This window comes from Pleurodeles waltl, chromosome 12 (assembly GCF_031143425.1).
Source record: "Pleurodeles waltl isolate 20211129_DDA chromosome 12, aPleWal1.hap1.20221129, whole genome shotgun sequence".
In the NCBI taxonomy this organism is placed as follows: Eukaryota; Metazoa; Chordata; class Amphibia; order Caudata; family Salamandridae; genus Pleurodeles; species Pleurodeles waltl.
Window position 1 is genome coordinate 149,127,740 of NC_090451.1, and position 16,877 is coordinate 149,144,616.

Genomic DNA, 16,877 nt, shown 5'->3' on the forward strand with positions numbered 1-16,877 from the left:
TCTTTAGCGAGAGTATCGCACATAACTTTAAAAACATATCTCTGCGTAGGTGCATTCCATTGCAGAAAGGTGGACATAATATCAGACGTACTATATTGGGGACCCTTCTTGATCCATCTACAAGCAAGTGAGTCCAATTTTTCTCGCTCTTCGGAGTCTGGGAATTGACTACGAGACTGTCTTCGAGAAAAAGCTGGAGACACGTTTAAAGCTTCAAAGAAAGGTGATAAGAGACCAGAGACAGTATCTGCAAATCGCTTACGCATAGATGGAGAATTTGACATAAGGATAGGGGACAAGGTATTAGGTGAATTAACTAAAGGAGCATTAGGAATTGCCAAAGGAGCAGAAGGCAAAGGAGTTAAAGGCAAAGCTGGCATAGGCAATACTTGAGGAGGCAAATGTGGAAAAGCTGGAGCAGGCGGAAGCACAACTGGCGGCTGAACAGGCTGTAACATCGGGGGTGCATTAGCACCTTGTACATAGGGCGGAGGCAATTTCAATAAGTGGGACATTAAGGAATCTTCCTCAAAATCTTTTCTCTTATCAAGGGAAGAGATAGGCAACGTCGGATAGCATTTATCTATTGCCATTCGACGCTGTCTGTCTGAAATTTCCATTGCATTATCTATTTCATCATCTTTGAATTGCTGAGCAGCCTGTATAATCGTCATTCCCTGTGTTTTCCTATCTCGTTTCGCTTGTTTAATTTCTCTCTGTTTTGCTTCCTTACGCCAAAGGCGAAAAGAGTCAAACATTGCCGGCCGGGCTTTTCTTTTAAATAACGTTGCTTCTAAATTATCTAGCACATCAGTTTCGAAACTACCATTTTCTGGCCATTTTAAAACACCATCTTTCTTTGTATATCGGGTCCATGTCTTATTAAAGGCAATAGGACCAACACCATGTTTAGAATAGAGCTCATATGTGGGAGTTCCAACCGAAGGAATCGGACAGGAGTCCTCAAGCTGGGAGTCCCTATTACAACCAAAGCAACAAAGTTTTCCAAACTTAGTCAGACCAGACATCTCACGATTTTTACTGGCTGTTCACAAACATCAAGGGGGTAAAACTTTCAGTTTACACAGCACAAATGCACTTACCCCTCGGCTTTGGCCACTGCAATGGCCAAATCTAAGGACCTAAGGACAAAACAAAGACCAAAATTTGTGGGCGCGACCCACCAAATACTTAACTAAGGATGTCTTCTTACACCAACAGAGGCCCGTCTATCGTCTCGCTTTACCATACATCATCAAAGAAAGGAACAAGGCAGGGCGGCAGTCAGGGCAGCAGTCGTCAGTAGCCGTCAGGAAGGAGTAACCGCGCTGAAAAAGACCTTCGGACCACTTCGACATACAGGGGTCGCTTGACGTGGCTCGCGATTCCTCCAGAATTTTCTTGCGGGGTTCCTCACGACCTTCAGGCAGAACCGGTACCGCTGAAGCCGCCCCACGTTGGGCGCCAGTTGAAGAACCAGAACCTTATGGGCCTGGCGGCGCAGGGTACGCCTGAAATCTCCTTGGATTCACCTGCCTCAACTAACAGAGACACGGGACACTCTGTCAGGCGTAAAAGATCAGATTTTATTAGCTGCAGCTAGTACAGTTGTCCAAGAAGTACACAAGGTATGTTCTCAGGAGACTGCCACTTTACTTTGTGGCGCACAATCTTATATACCGTATAAAAACCATTTATTAACTACATACACTCCCAGAACACATAGAAAGGAGCCAGTAAGAATAATGTAAAGATAGAACAGAGCCAATAGAAATGTCGGAAAACAAGACAGCACCAATAGAAGGAATTGGAAAACAAAGTATCAAGTGACTTAAGGTTGCCTCCCCTCCAGCTGTGTTTGTCACCCCTCCCTTGAACTAATTCATTAACCGATCCACAACGAAGTTGCATGTGGTGTGATAAGTTTGTGTGCGTTTGGAGGACAGTTGTGAAATGAGAGAATACTAGCAAAGGACAGCGAAGGCCAGACGATAAGATAAGATCGGCGGAGAATAGTGTGAGCCTACAGATAGTTGAAACAAGGATTAGAAAACCAGACAGGGATTAGTGTACTCGGTCAGACCTTAATACCAGCTTTGTAAAGATAGAGGCAGAAGGCTGTTTTGAACACCATGTTGCAGAATAAGCAGAAAAGGCAGAATGGACTTCGTTCGCTGTGCTGCCTGAGTGAAGGCAACATAAAATGGCGGCGGGCCACAAAATGGCGGGTCGATACGATCGTATTAAAAATCGAATTTCCTCAGTGCATGCTAGGTAGGGCCACTCCTCCTGTCCTTGTGAGTTTCCAGCTGTTGCTCCCGCCAAAAGTGGGGGCAACAGGGATGGCCAACTGCTGCTAGCAGCAGGGCTGGAGGTCGAGTTTCAAAGGCAGTAAGCCCTCTTTGAAGCTCACCAACAAGGCAGTGCACATTCCTGAGGGAGGGAGTGTTGGCACGTCCACCCGGGAAGAGCTTTGTTCTGAATCCCACAGAGTAGGATCTCTCACCTCAGGGATGCATGTTTGTGTCGGGTGGTGGCAGGCTGGATCGGACCGGCAAGCAACCATGCCAGGGTAGTTAGCTTTTGCAGGGGGCACATCTAAGGTGACCCCTGGGTACATTTGGTAATAAATCCAATAATGGTACCAGTTTGGATTTATTATTCTGAGTTGTTTGATACCAAACAACCCAGGGTCCAGAGTGGCCATCATGTAGCTGTGAAACTCATTACTGACCGGTGTCCAGCACATGTATTAAAATGGCTGCTCTGTTTACTCACTATGTCCCAGGTTTGGCAAGGACACGGTAAGGGCATATTGCTCATGCAGCTATGCCCTCACATACAGTGTAGTGCACCCTGCCTTAGGGCTACAAGTGACTTACCTATATTGCATGCAGTGCACATGTTGAATTTGCTATCTGGGATTGCATCAGGACACTCAGCCTGTAATGGCAATGCTGGGTGGTTCTGGATGCTTGGCCCTAGAGGGTGGCGCAATCTCTGCAGCTGTCCTCAGGGGCCTCACCTTAGTACCCCCTGCCCTGGGTACCTAAGTACCATTTACTAGGGACTTACAGTGGCAGCTAAAGGTGGTGCCAATTGTATCAATATCTTTGAAATTGTTAGGGAGAGATAACACTGGCCCTGGGACTTGGTTAGTAGGATCCCAGTGCACTCCAGTCCAAGTTGCATCCAGAAACCAGGCAAAAAAGTGAGAGGGTACTGCAACAAGGTGCCAGTTTCCCTACAGTTGGACCCAGCTGTCTTCATATTTCAGAAAGTTATCTATGTATTCCTTGGGAAAATAGAAAGTGGAAGTATTTCCAGAGAACATATGCTTGGCTGTGCACAGCAGGAGTTGGCTGCAGGGCATTCGGCCTGCCAAGCCCTGTAGCCACACTACCAAACAGCCAAACCTTCTGCATATGACCTGCTGTTGTGCACAATGGGGACGTTGTGCAGGTCCTGGCCTACATATAAGCCCAACCCTTCATGGGTTACAAATCATAATGCACATACCCTTTAGCCAAGTGCAGCACATATGCTCAAACCTCTGCAGGTGACCAACCTCCACTCCGCACAGCCTTTGGCGGTGCACAGCTAAGGATGACCTCAGGGCTTGACATCTGGCGAGGCCATGCACCCAGTCCTCCAGGGGGCCAAGCCCCACTGCACATAACAGTATCACATACATGCAAGTATAGTGTCTGACAAATGCCTGGCTTTAGATTTCTTCTATACATTCTTCTACCAAGGGACTTGCTCTGGTTTGGCATTTGCTATATAAGGAAACTGTCAACTCTCGACTTCAGAAGCTCCAGGAGTGTTCATGTATTTACTACAGTGTCCAGGTTTCGACCATAAGTCCCTACTTCATTTTCCCTATAGTTAACCTTTTCTTTACTGTCTGCTGCTTTCAAATTTTCCTTCATCAAATTCAACTTTTCTGCTTTTGTATGTGGTATCAATCAACTGCCTATTAACTGCTGATTCACTTCTTGCCAATACTACTTAAGATGACTATTATTCTTCTACTGATCTCTGCTACAGTATTTTGCCTGCCAGTTCACAACTTTGCTACCTTTTGAGGGGTTCCAAGTGCCCTGGAGGGGCTGACATAAATACTCTCCTCTACCGTGTGTAGCACTTCACTGGATGAACAGAATCCTAGGTTGAGGGCTGCTACCCATATCTGTCCATTTGACACTTATTCTCTCCTCTGCTATACTTCAACCTTGGACACAACGTTTGAGTGTATTTCTTACAGATGCTTTATCATCTCAGTGGTGCCAAACTAGTAAAAATCACTGTGGCCCCACTGGAAAACTAGGCTGCACAAAGTGCAGGTGACTTTTGTTGCATTCACTTTCTTCACTCAGAGGGGAATAAAAAATGTTCTACGCCAAGTACCTCGTGGATGAATGCTTGCTTCCTCTTGAAGTGGTTGATATTCCAACCACATTGTCATCTTGACCCTATGTTGATGGGGGCTATGAACTGGAGCCTGCTGTGTGTTTTTTTAGCTATGCTGGCTCTATTGTTGTCAAAATTCATGATCAGCATGGTCAGAGAAATAGTCATAGGCCTAGCGGGGGCTGGAGTTTGTGAACAGGACAGTGGAAACTAAAGAGGGGATGAATAATACACAGCTAAATGACTGTTACTATTAGACAATTACTTTCTGAAGTATAGTACAAGTGCAGGCGCAAATGACAGTAAGGCTAATTCAATATATGGGCTGTGGCTGTCCTCATGTTGTCAATCCTGGTGGCTCCCCACTTCCTACCAGTTTGCACCCATTTAATCGTCCTTCATGTTTCTTGTTTTAACCTTGCGCAGTTCCCTTGCATTAGATTCCCTTTGTTTATTGGTTGTGCTCAATACCTTTGGGTATCTTCTCCTTCTTTTTAGCTCTTGCCTGGTTTGTAGTAGTGTTCTAGAGCTCCCACCTGGTATACTGGTCTGCTGGGGGCTCGTCATTGCAACATGCAGAGACCATGCAGTAAAAGGGTAGGAACAGTGGTAGGCAGGAAGGCCAGGCACTGGATCCAAACCCTCCTGAGACTGGGCTTGGTGGCATGGTCAAAGGTCAGACCCAGTATCCAATCCCCTGTGCCCTAGGTGGGAGGCCATGACCAGCATACTGTGCATGCATGCTGGTTAGAGGTAGGGGAATGCTAAAGGACAGGTCCTTAATCCATCCTCTTCTACACATGTCAGAAGGCCATGTGAAGTAGACTCTGTGGGCATCATGGTTGGACAAAGGGCTTAGTCAAAATCCAGGCTTCTTCAAATGCTGCTAAGCAAGCCTGGAGGTTGCATGCAGGGGGGAGTAAAGGTAAGGTGAATGGGTCTTGGTCAGGTCCTTCTCCCAACCTCTGTAATGCCAGGATCTGTACTCAAGCAAGATGCCAGAGACTGTGCATAGAGTGCTGCGTACAGCTGGTCTTGTCCAGTCACTGGTGCAACTGACCAGTCATGTCCATTGGAAATCAGAAATGGAATTGGGAAGGTGAGTCCCCCCCCCCCCCATCCGCCAACTTAGACTTGGAGGTTGGACCGCCACTTTTCTCTTGGCAGTAAGGCACATCCAAATCTTCATGGCAGAAAGGGTGGCTGGGGTTGCGCCATCAGCCACCTATCCCTCTCCCGCTGTTGACACATTTGTTGTTTCTTGGCAGAGACAGCGGATCAAATGTGGGCTTTCGGCTATGGGACCACCAACATCTAAATACAGCAGGCGGCCCATCACGGCAGAAGACGGGTTTTCAGTCAAAAAGTTGACGGCGGAACCATTACTGTCAAGATCTAAATCAGGCCCTTAGTGCCTGATGTAGAGTTTGGTGAAAAGGATACTCAGTCTCAAACCTGACAGAGTACATTGTCCACCAAACCATAAGTATGCCCACCTCATTTAGAGACAGGCGGACCTTAACATTTTCATTGGTGGAAAACTTCCTCCAAGAACCTACTGGAGTAGGGGCTGGTGGAGGAAGGGTATTACAAAGCCCACCCTATTTAGAATGGATGTGTCAAGCCTAGCAATAAGGGACACAAGCAGTTTAATGTTTTTCAGAAACAAACTTCTGCTTTAGGAGTTTGTTTCTGAAAAGGCAAGAGTTTGTTTCTTAAAAACAAAAACGTTTTGTACATTAACCCATTCGTCGCCAAGGACGTAATGGTTACGTCCATGGCTGCGCCCATGTGGCGCCATGGACGTAACCATTACGTCCTGGGACCGGCCCTCGGGGAAGCGCTAGCGCTCCCCCCGAGGGCCGCCCCCCCACCCCCCCAGGCCAGGGCTGAAAGGGGAATCCCTTCCCCTTCCACCCCGACCCCCCCAACCCCCCCTGTGACGTCAGTTATTTCCTTCCCTTTGAAGTCTCTCTCTGCAATCCGGCTGTCAAAACGCCCACTAGACACCAGGGATTTTATTTCAAAAATGAAATTGACATAAGGGTGCGACCCCTTGGGCAAGGGTCGCTCCCGGGGGGGCATTTTTTTTTAAGGCCTTTTATGCCCCCTAGGGGCAGAAACCTCTAGGCACCAGGGATAAAAAAAAAAAATTGTTTAGTTTTTTGTTTTAGAGGTGGGGAGCAACCCCTTAGGCAAGGGTCGCTCCAATAGGGGGCAAATTATATTTAGGCCATTTCTGCCCCCCTTGGGGGCAGATTGGCCTATTTTTATGAGGCCAATCTGCCCCCAAGGGGGACAGAAACCACTAGATACCAGGGATTATTTTTTTTTGTTCGTGAATTTCACGTAAGGGGAGCGACCCCTTAGTTAGGTAAGGGTCATTCCCCTGGGGGCAAATTTATTTTAGGCCATTTCTGCCCCCCAGAGGGGCAGATCAGCCTATTTTAATTAAGCCGATCTCCCCCCAAGGGGGGCAGAAACCACAAGGCACCGGGGATTTTTGTTGTTGTTGTTGTTTTACAGATGGGGAGCGTCCCCTTAAGCAAGGGTCGCTCCCCTGGAGGGGCAAATTGTATTTAGGCCATTTCTGACCACTTTGGGGGTAGATCGGCCGATTTTAGGTCAATCTGCCCCCAAGGGGGGCAGAAACCACTAGGCACCAGGGATCTTTTTTTTTTGCGCTGTCAGGCAAGTGGAGCAACCTTGTAGGAAAGGATCGCTCCCCAGGAGGGTGGGGGGGCAAATTTATTTTAGGCCATTTCTGCCCCCCTGGGGGCAGATCGGCCTATGGTTATTAGGCCGATCTGCCCCCAGGGGGGGCAGACACCTCTAGGCGCCAGGGCAATTTCTTTTTTTTTTCTTTTTTTTTTAGAGATAGGGAGCGACCCCTTAGGCAGGGATCGCTCCCCTGGAGAGGCAAATTGTATTTAGGCCATTTCTGCCCACTTTGGGGGCAGATCGGCTGATTTTAGGTCAATCTGCCCCCAAGGGGGGCAGAAACCACTAAGCACCAGGGATCTTTTTTTTTGCACCGTGACGCAAGGGGAGCGACCCCGTAGGCAAGGGTCGCTCCCCAGGGGGTGGGGTGGAGTGGTCAAATTTATTTTAGGCCATTTCTGTCCCCCCCCGGGGCTGGCTGAGCTAGAGGCCAAAATCCACAGGTAGGCACTGTTTTCTGTGAAAAAATGTGATGTGTCCATGTTGTGTTTTGGGCTATTTCCTTTCGTGGGCGCTAGGCCTACCCACACAAGTGAGGTACCATTTTTATCAGGAGACTTGGGGGAACGCTGGGTGGAAGGAAATTTGTGGCTCCTCTTAGATTCCAGAAATTTCTGTCCCCAAAATGTGAGGAAAATGTGTTTTTTTAGCCAAATTTTGAGGTTTGCAAAGGATTCTGGGTAACAGAACCTGGTCAGAGCCCCACAAGTCACCCCATCTTGGATTCCCCTAGGTCTCTAGTTTTAAAAAATGCACAGATTTGGTAGGTTTCCCTAGGTGCCGGCTGAGCTAGAGGCCAAAATCTACAGGTAGGAACTTTGCAATAAACACCTCTGTTTTCTGTCAAAATATGGGATGTGTCCACGTTGTGTTTTGGGGCATTTCCTGTCGCGGGCGCTAGGCCTACCCACACAAGTGAGGTATCATTTTTATTGGGAGACTTGGGGGAACATAGAATAGCAAAACAAGTGTTATTGCCCCTTGTCTTGCTCTACATTTTTTCCTTCCAAATATAAGAGAGTGTGTAAAAAAGATGTCTATTTGAGAAATGCACTGTAATTCAAATGCTAGTATGGGCACCCTGGAATTCAAAGATGTGCAAATAACCACTGCTCCTCAACACCTTATCTTGTGCCCATTTTGGAAATACAAAGGTTTTCTTGATACCTATTTTTTACTCTTTATATTTCAGCAAATGAATTGCTGTATACCCGGTATAGAATGAAAACCCACTGCAGGGTGCAGGTCATTTATTGGCTCTGGGTACCTAGAGTTCTTGATGAACCTACAAGCCCTATAACTCCCCGCAACCAGAAGAGTCCAGCAGACGTAACGGTATATTGCTTTCAAAACTCTGACATTGCAGGAAAAAGTTACAGAGTAAAACGTAGAGGAAAATTGCAGATTTTTTCACCTCAATTTCAATTTTTATTTTTTCTGTTGTTATTTTCTGTAGGAAACCCTTGTAGGATCTACATAAATTACCCCTTGCTGAATTCAGAATTGTGTCTACTTTTCAGAAATGTTTTGGTTTCTGGGATGCAGCATTGGTTTCACGCCCATTTCTGTCACTGACTGAAAGGAGGCTGAAAGCACAACAAAACGTAAAAATGGGGTATGTCCCAGTAAAATGCCAAAATTGTGTTGAAAAATTGGGTTTTCTGATTCAAGTCTACCTGTTCCTGAAAACTGGGAAGCTGGTGATTTTAGCACCGCAAACCCTTTGTTGATGCCATTGTCAGGGGAAAAAACACAAGCCTTCTTCTGCAGCCCCTTTTTCCAATTTTTTTGAAAAAAACGAAATTTTCACTGTATTTTGGCTAATTTCTTGGCCTCCTTCTGGGGAACCCACAAAGTCTGGGTACCTCTAGAATCCCTAGGATGTTGGGAAAAAAGGACGCAAATTTGTCATGGGTAGCTTATGTGGACAAAAAGTTATGAGGGCCTAAGCGCAAACTGCCCCAAATAGCCACAAAAAGGCTTGGCACCTGAGGGGGGAAAGGCCTGGCAGCGAAGGGGTTAAAAGGAACTCCTGTGACAGTGGTTCCTTTCACTGTACAAAGGGCCGGTGGTCATATCTAAGTGGAGGTAATGTTCTCTGCCACCATGATGGACGGAGTGCCGTCCGTCAAACCATAAATCATGCTCTAAGCGAAGCAGCTAACCCATTATATGCACACTTAAAAACCATCTACATTAAGTTATCTATAAATGGAAGCTGTCTATAGTATAGCCTCAAAAAGTCAATAAAACAAACTTTGCTAAAAAAGGCTTTGATTATCTTTTTGAATGACTTATCTGTGACAAGCAACCCCGGTTTGATACAGCAAATTTTTAAGTTACAGGCCACCATTTTGATCTGCACGGGTAAAGTTAACAATGGAACAAGAAAGAACTGCAATCCCAAATCATTTTTTTGCAACATTCTCTATTATTAGTATTTTTAACTTAATAAATTTTTTCAGGATTTGAAGAGTAGAAATAAACAAGAGCACACAAAAACAGGTCCTATGCAGCAGGAGTCACAAGAGAAACAAGTTGAAACGTCAACTAAAAAACAGACGTTTGTTGAATAGGACTCTGAAAAACTATGCACCCAGTTCTCTTAGAGAATGCTATTCATCATTACATCCAAACATGTGGTTCAAGGCTAGGGAATTCTTTCCTTATCCACAAAACCTATACATTGTCACTTTCCAACACAGGGTTAAAAATCCAGAATAATTCCCTCAAGAATACTTTACACATACCCTAAAAGGGGTCAGTTTCACAACACCCAGTTTGAGTGTAACACACCGATCACAATTTGTGGATCAGGACTAGAAGACTTCTCCCCACCTGTGAGTAATACCTCAAATTCATGTTTTACATTGTGTGGGTCTGAACATAGCCCTTGGGGTAACCAGCAACCTCCAAGGACTCTGGAGTTCTCACTGTGGGATTTAAAAAGACTTCAACATAAAAAGGTGTAGGGCAGAATTTGCACACGCTGTCATCCCCACCACCCCAGAAGACAGATGATTGTTACACTCACCCAATACAGTCTCTACTCTCTATCTTTCCTGTCTTCCACTCACCAGACCAAGTAGAAGGAACAGATACTTATATATGCCAATTCATAGGCTTGCTGGATGGATGATGGATGGACCCTGTCTTAACGCATGCAGTCCTAGGGAAACACATAACATTTACACCCTACTTCACTCATAACTGTGCCACATCCTAGACTATATAAATCACCTTCATTAAGAGATGATAAGCAGGTCCAGAGCAGCTGCATGAAAAACCCAGCCCACTGTGACAGGCAAAGTTGTGACTGCCTCAGTGAATCATACTTTCCAGTGCACATTCATCTTTAATCTTCTCTCTTGATTCCTCTTCCTACCCTATTACTCTTACCCTGGATTTTCACAGAGCAGAAACTGAATACTGTTGGATGTATAGCCAGGAGAAGGCCCCATGTCACCCTCAGGCAGACTTCAAAATGACTGAAAGTCTTAGGACACCAGGTTAATAAAGAGACTCTTGAAACTAGACCTAGGCAATAAGAATCCTAGGCAATAAGAATCCTTTCAATAAGATCAAATAAATGACTTTTGATCCACACAGCATCCAGCTCCAATGTGCCCAGTTCTTTGCGCAAAGCAGCAGCAGGTGAAACAGAAGATAAAATTGTGAACATTAACATGAAAGAGATAACACTTTTTGAAGAGATGAAGCTGAGGAATGGAACAGAGGATGATTGTGTACCCTATACAGCTACTTAATCATTGACCATAAGCAGAGAGGTCTACTCTTACAAGTATCATGGTCTATCATACGTAGATCCTCTAAGGATACGATTACAAGATTTCTGTCCCACTGCTTTAGAATTGATCTGAAGAAAACTCATGGCAATGTTCCATCTTGGTCTTGGTTTTACTTTAGCGGCTCTTGGATAAGTTTGATGTGAGGTGGCTGCAGAGTAAATCTAATACTGACTTCAGCTTGTCTACTCTGGAACTTGCCTAATAATGAGCCAGTTGTAAAGGACGTTTTCAGTCTGGATGCTTAGTTTGAATGTGAGCTGGCTTCAGGAGATGGCCCATGCCATATAAAATGAGCTGACTGAAAAAGATGATGCCAGGCATCACTAGATTATCATGTACTGCTCACGTTTGTGAAGTCGGACTTGCCAGAAGGAGAAGGCACCCAAAGCCAGATACATTGTAGCAGCGAGGAAGCAGTTATAGCTGACCTGCTCATACACTCTGTAAATTTTCTCCGGTGGGCGTTCACTGCAAAAAATACAGAATTAATCAGTTTAGTGACAAAACATTACAGCGCATCAAATCATATAGGATACACAACACTACCAAACGTGTGTGAGAGAAAGGGAAAATGGGGTCAGAGGACTCGAGTGTCTGAGTAATGGCTAGGGTGCACTATCCAATCTTTGTATGAGATTCTGCAGTTGAATAGCAGTGGATGCTGCCAGCATGGATTCTGGTGATTTAGTAAAACTGTGCATAGGTCTATGAGAACTGGAAGAGCAAGGAGTTTGCATACAAGTATTGAGGTGCATTGTTAGAGATGTAAGTGAATGTCAGGATAGGAATAACAGTAGTGCTTAAGATCAACACTTATGTACATAGGTGGAATTATAAATAGGAAGTAAAAACTGGAGTAGGCTGTCTGTAAGCTACAGTTGTGTGTAGGCCTTAGTATTTGAAAGGGTTGAGGTGCACAAGAACAGTTGTTTGGGTTTCAGTACTAAAATAGCAGGAATGCTGCATGTCATGGGTGTGATGCATTGGTAGAGTTGTGTGAGGAGCTGAAGGTCTGGTCTTCATATTGCAATGGCAAGTGGTGTTTCATTGCACCAGGTTATTACCTGAACAGACACCACCATATGTCTCCTTGGTTCCTGCTACCACCAGTTAGGCATCTGGCCACCCTTAATATTGGCATTTCACTCCACAGTCATGTCTTTCAGTGGGTGTTGTTATACAAACAAATGCCCCTGCCACCCACTGTGACAAGCCTATGGTCAATCAAATCTGATCCCTGGTTAACCGATGAAATACTCCTTAACTTCTCATGGCCGTGCTCTTTGTTAAAATAACATTTATTATTGTTCACTGTGCCAAAAACAAAACAGGTCTGGCCCTCACACATAACACCTACTTTTAGATAAAGCCCCTCCTCTTACATGCTGGAAACATAAACACATATACAGGTGGTACTCAAAACCTCACCAACCACCCCTCAATTTAGCTGTGCATATACGTGTAGTGCCACAGTCAATAAACATCTCTGTTCCTGGGGAACATGACAAGCACATAGACCACCTTCAAAACTTGCACTTACTCCTGTATGGCTCTGGAGAACATGCACCCCTGCCTCAAGTTCCCATAGGAAGTATAGTGGATTGGCATCTGCACACACAACAATAATGTTTGTGCACTGAACGTTTCCTGTGGCACAGAATGCGACCCAGAGGAGAGCACACACCATGTTCACAGTCCTTTTACTGAGTGTGACTATAGTCACCTCACCAGGCTGATGCAGGCTTACAGTGGTGGCTGTGACAGATAATACTGATAGGGTAGGCTTTTCTACCTGTGACCTACCAGGAAGAGCCGCCTACTGCCACCCGGTAGTTTTAAATTAGTTTCCCGTTCCCTGCAACGTGTCCTTTGCTCCATCCATTTAAGACTTGGATGCTGCATGTGTATGTATACATTTGGGGAGGATGAGTGTGTTTACATCCTTGCGGGGAGTCTGTCTGACACCTTTGGCAGTGACTACAAAGGAATCTCATTGGGGATCTCACAACCAATAGACAGGTAGCGATTTAGAGTTCATTTGCAGTATAACTTAGGAATTTAGCAGTCTCTTTAGCTTTGAACACTGTGAGTTTTAAGGGTGTTCCCTTGACCTGCCCATGAGAAGTCCTCAGTCACCAGGTGAGGTCCTCTGTTGTCAGGTTTTCCATCCTGTCCAGAACAGAGATGAGAGCAAGGTAAGGAAACAGTAAAACTGAGTTTAAAGAAACATACTTGCCTTCAGACGAGAAAAGATAGGCTTTCAGATATGTCCATCTTTTCAATGACCAATCCTTTTTTCCCATCTGAAGGCAAGTATGCTACATCTAAGAAAGAAGTAAAACAGGATATGCACAAGGATTGGTCATCGCTCACGGTGAATATATCTTGTCAGCTGTTTTGTTCTTTTGCACTGGTAAAATCACTATTGAAGCTTAATCTGTCAGTTTAGTCGATATAAACTGTTACTCAAATTGGACGAATTATTCTGGTCAGCCATAGATAATCCTATTGGTCTTCTAAAAGGAATACACATTAGCTACCTATATGAAGTGCCTTTCACCATGAAAATTTCTCTGATATTTATATAAAGTAAAATGTAGAATATTGTGGTCTATTTTGCAAAGTCCCAGAAAAACAAGTTACTTACCTATACACTGTAGTTCTCCAGTATTCATATCTTTCTTAGATTGACATGCTAAAATCTTCACAGTCTTTGAGGTGGGAGTCCCCTGGTACTTATATCCAGCAGTATAAATCAACAACATTAGACAGTAAAGTCCAACCCCCTGACATGGTATACCAATCCACATCATTTTAAGTAGAACTATACGTCAACCAATCAACGAGAAGCCCCTTCCTAATTTCACTCCTCTAGAACTAACACACAACCAGATTTCATAGAACAAATGCATTTAATACCAAATACTAGTATGATCAGCAATCAATGTGGTGAGCGACTGAAGGGGATGTTCACATGTGAATCTATGAAAGATGTCAATACTGGAGAAGAAAATTAGATACTTACCTGTAACTGTGGTTCTCCAGTATTGGTATCTTTCATAGATTCACATGCTTGAATCATCCCCGTCGTCGAGGTGGGAGCCTCACTGTAACTTCAAATATACATAGCAGTAAACTTTACACACTAGGCCCCAATGGCCCACCTAGGCTCTTTTATAGCCTATCCGTGTCCTTTTGTAAAAAAGACCCAAAGTTGAGCCACAGCCAATCAGGCGTCCACACCCTCTAGAACACTCCCAACAGAAGCTCTTTCCCTCAGATTTTCTAGTACAAGTGTGAAGTTAAGAGTTCATCTATAAGGGGAGCCTCTGAGGGGAGGAGGGAGGGTCGCATGTGAATCTATGAAAGATACCAATACTGGAGAACCACAGTTACAGGTAAGTAACTAATTTTCTTCTCCAGTATTGGATCTTTCATAGATTCACATGCTTGAATTAGAGTAGCGAGCAGTAACATTGATTAACTAGCCATGTAGCTGTACCCTTATAAGCAGAACAAGCATAGGAATAACAATAGTAATAAGAGTAACAGTACCTCCTGTTAGTGTTCAATGGCAACGTAGCAATGTTCCTCTGAAAATAACAATCAGGCATAATAAGCATAGATCAGCGCATTACAACAAGTATCTAGCTTGCTACGATAACCAACAACTACAAAAATCATTAAAAATAGAAAAAAGTTTAACCTTGACTAGAATAAGGAACCATTGCTCACCTACCCTGTTTGCGGAGGTGGGATAATCCAAGATGCTCACCTTAACGAAATAAATGCCTCAACACTGCTTGCCCCACCGCTGTGTCCATGTTATTCGTCTCCTCGAGACGGTAGTGTTTCGTGAACGTATGCTGGCTGGACCATGTGGCCGCTCTACAAATATGCTGCAGGGGCACCCCTGCGAAGAGTGCAGCCGATGTGGCTACCATCCTTGTCGAATGGGCTCTTACCCTGCTGTGGAGAGGTTTACCGGCCTGAATATGACAGAATTGGATCGCCAGGCCAATCCACCTGGCTACGGTCTGCTTGGATACTGGAAGGCCCTTCCTTGCGTCTCCAAAGGCCACAAACAACTGGTCTGATTTGCGTATGCTCTGTGTCTTCTGCAGGGAAAACTTCAGACACCTTTTAATATCCAACAAATGTAATGCCCTTTCTGCCACTGTCGGCGGATTAGGAAAAAAGGTTTTCAAGATAACCGGTTCATTCAAATGGAAAGTTGAGGGCACCTTCGGAATATACTTAGGATTCGTTCTCAGAATTACGCTAGTAGTGGTGAACTGAAGAAAAGGCTCCTTGATGGTGAATGCCTGTATGTCACTTACTCTCTTAGCCGAAGTAAGAGCCAGCAATAAAGCCATTTTCCATGAAATGAACTTTAGTTCCGCTCTGTGGATCTGCTCAAAAGGGGGTTTCATGAGCTGCCCCAGGACCACATTTAGGGACCACAACGGTGGAGGCTTCCGCACCGGTGGAAAAGTACGAAACAGGCCCCTCAGGAATTGCTTCACAAGCCTGGTGGAATATAAGGCGACCAGATTCTGAGACCTGCAGTATCTCGAAATTGCCGCCACGTGCACCCGGATAGAGGAATATGAGAGTCCAGACTTTGCCAGGTGCAACAAATACGGTAGTATCTGTTCTGGAAGAGAGGAGATAGGATGGATCCCTTCCACTGCACACCACACACAAAAACACTTCCATTTCAACCTGTAGGTCCTATTGGTAGTGTCTGCCCTAGCCCTGGCTAGAATCTCCCTACATTCCGAAGATATGTTTACGGTGGCGTGCTCATCGCACTCAGGAGCCAGGCCGATAAGTGGGGAGATGACGGGTCCGGATGTCTGACCTGGCCCCAGTGCATTGTCAATAGGGATGGCTTCCGTCTGAGTAGCATATGTGGCTATTCCGAGAGCATCAGGAGTTCCGTGAACCACACCTGTCTGGGCCACCTCGGTGCTACCAATAGGAGGCGACAACCCTCCGCCTTCATCTTGCTGATGACTCTCGGTATCAGTGGGATCAGAGGAAAAGTGTAGGCATAGACGCCGGACCATCTCATTGAAAACACATTCCCCCACGACCCTCTCTTGGGAAGCCAGCTTGCATAGTAAGGGCATTTCTTGTTCTCGAGTGTGGCAAACAGATCAATGTTTGGTCTACCCCATAACTGGAAGAGTTGGTCGAGGACCTCCTGGGCCAGTTCCCACTCGTGGTAGGGGATAATTATCCTGCTCAGGGTATCTGCCAGCACGTTGGTCTGTCCTGGCACGTACTCCGCCTTTAGAGAAATGTTGTGCGCTATGGCTCATTTCTAGATGTTCTGAGCCTGCTGCGAGAGCTGTAGAGACCTTGTGCCACCCTGCTTATTTATATAAAACATGCTTGTAGTATTGTCGGTCCTGATTAAGACATTAGAGCCCTGAAGACTTGGTAAAAAAGCCTTTAGAGCGAAATCTATTGCCTTGAGCTCCAGCTGATTTATGTGGAGTTGACTGTCCTTTGGAGTCCAGGATCCGCTGATCTGAAGATCTTGGAGGTGGGCACCCCAACCTTCGAGGGAGGCATCCATCGTCACTATATAGTTGGGCACCGGATGAAGAAACGTGAGACCGCTGGACAAATTTGCTGGTGTCGCCCACCAAGCCATGGCGGTTCGCATTTCCGATGTGATGAGAATTATGTCCTCAAAAGAGCCCTGTACCTGGCACCATTGAGCGTCCAATTACTCTTGTAGAGGTCGCATATACAGTCTGCAGTCTGGAACCAGCGGAATGCATGACGAGATCATTCCTAGCAATGGTTTGGGGTCTGTGTGGGTATCTGTAGTGGACATACTTTGGTGATGGGTGTCCATGCAGGACATCTTACGCCTCCTGAGTACCGGAGATCATATGGCATCCCTAGACCTCCAGGATG

General features: G+C 45.4%; 1 protein-coding gene across 1 annotated transcript in view; it reads right to left on the minus strand.

Moving 5' to 3' along the window:
- Positions 1 to 11,266: 11,266 nt before the first annotated feature.
- LOC138267100 (ribonuclease kappa-A-like) overlaps positions 11,267 to 16,877 on the minus strand; it is a 101,120-nt gene continuing 95,509 nt past the window's right edge. The window contains exon 3 of the mRNA XM_069215950.1: positions 11,267 to 11,411. Coding sequence (XP_069072051.1) covers positions 11,267 to 11,411 — 145 coding nt within the window. The remainder of the gene's footprint in view (positions 11,412 to 16,877) is intronic.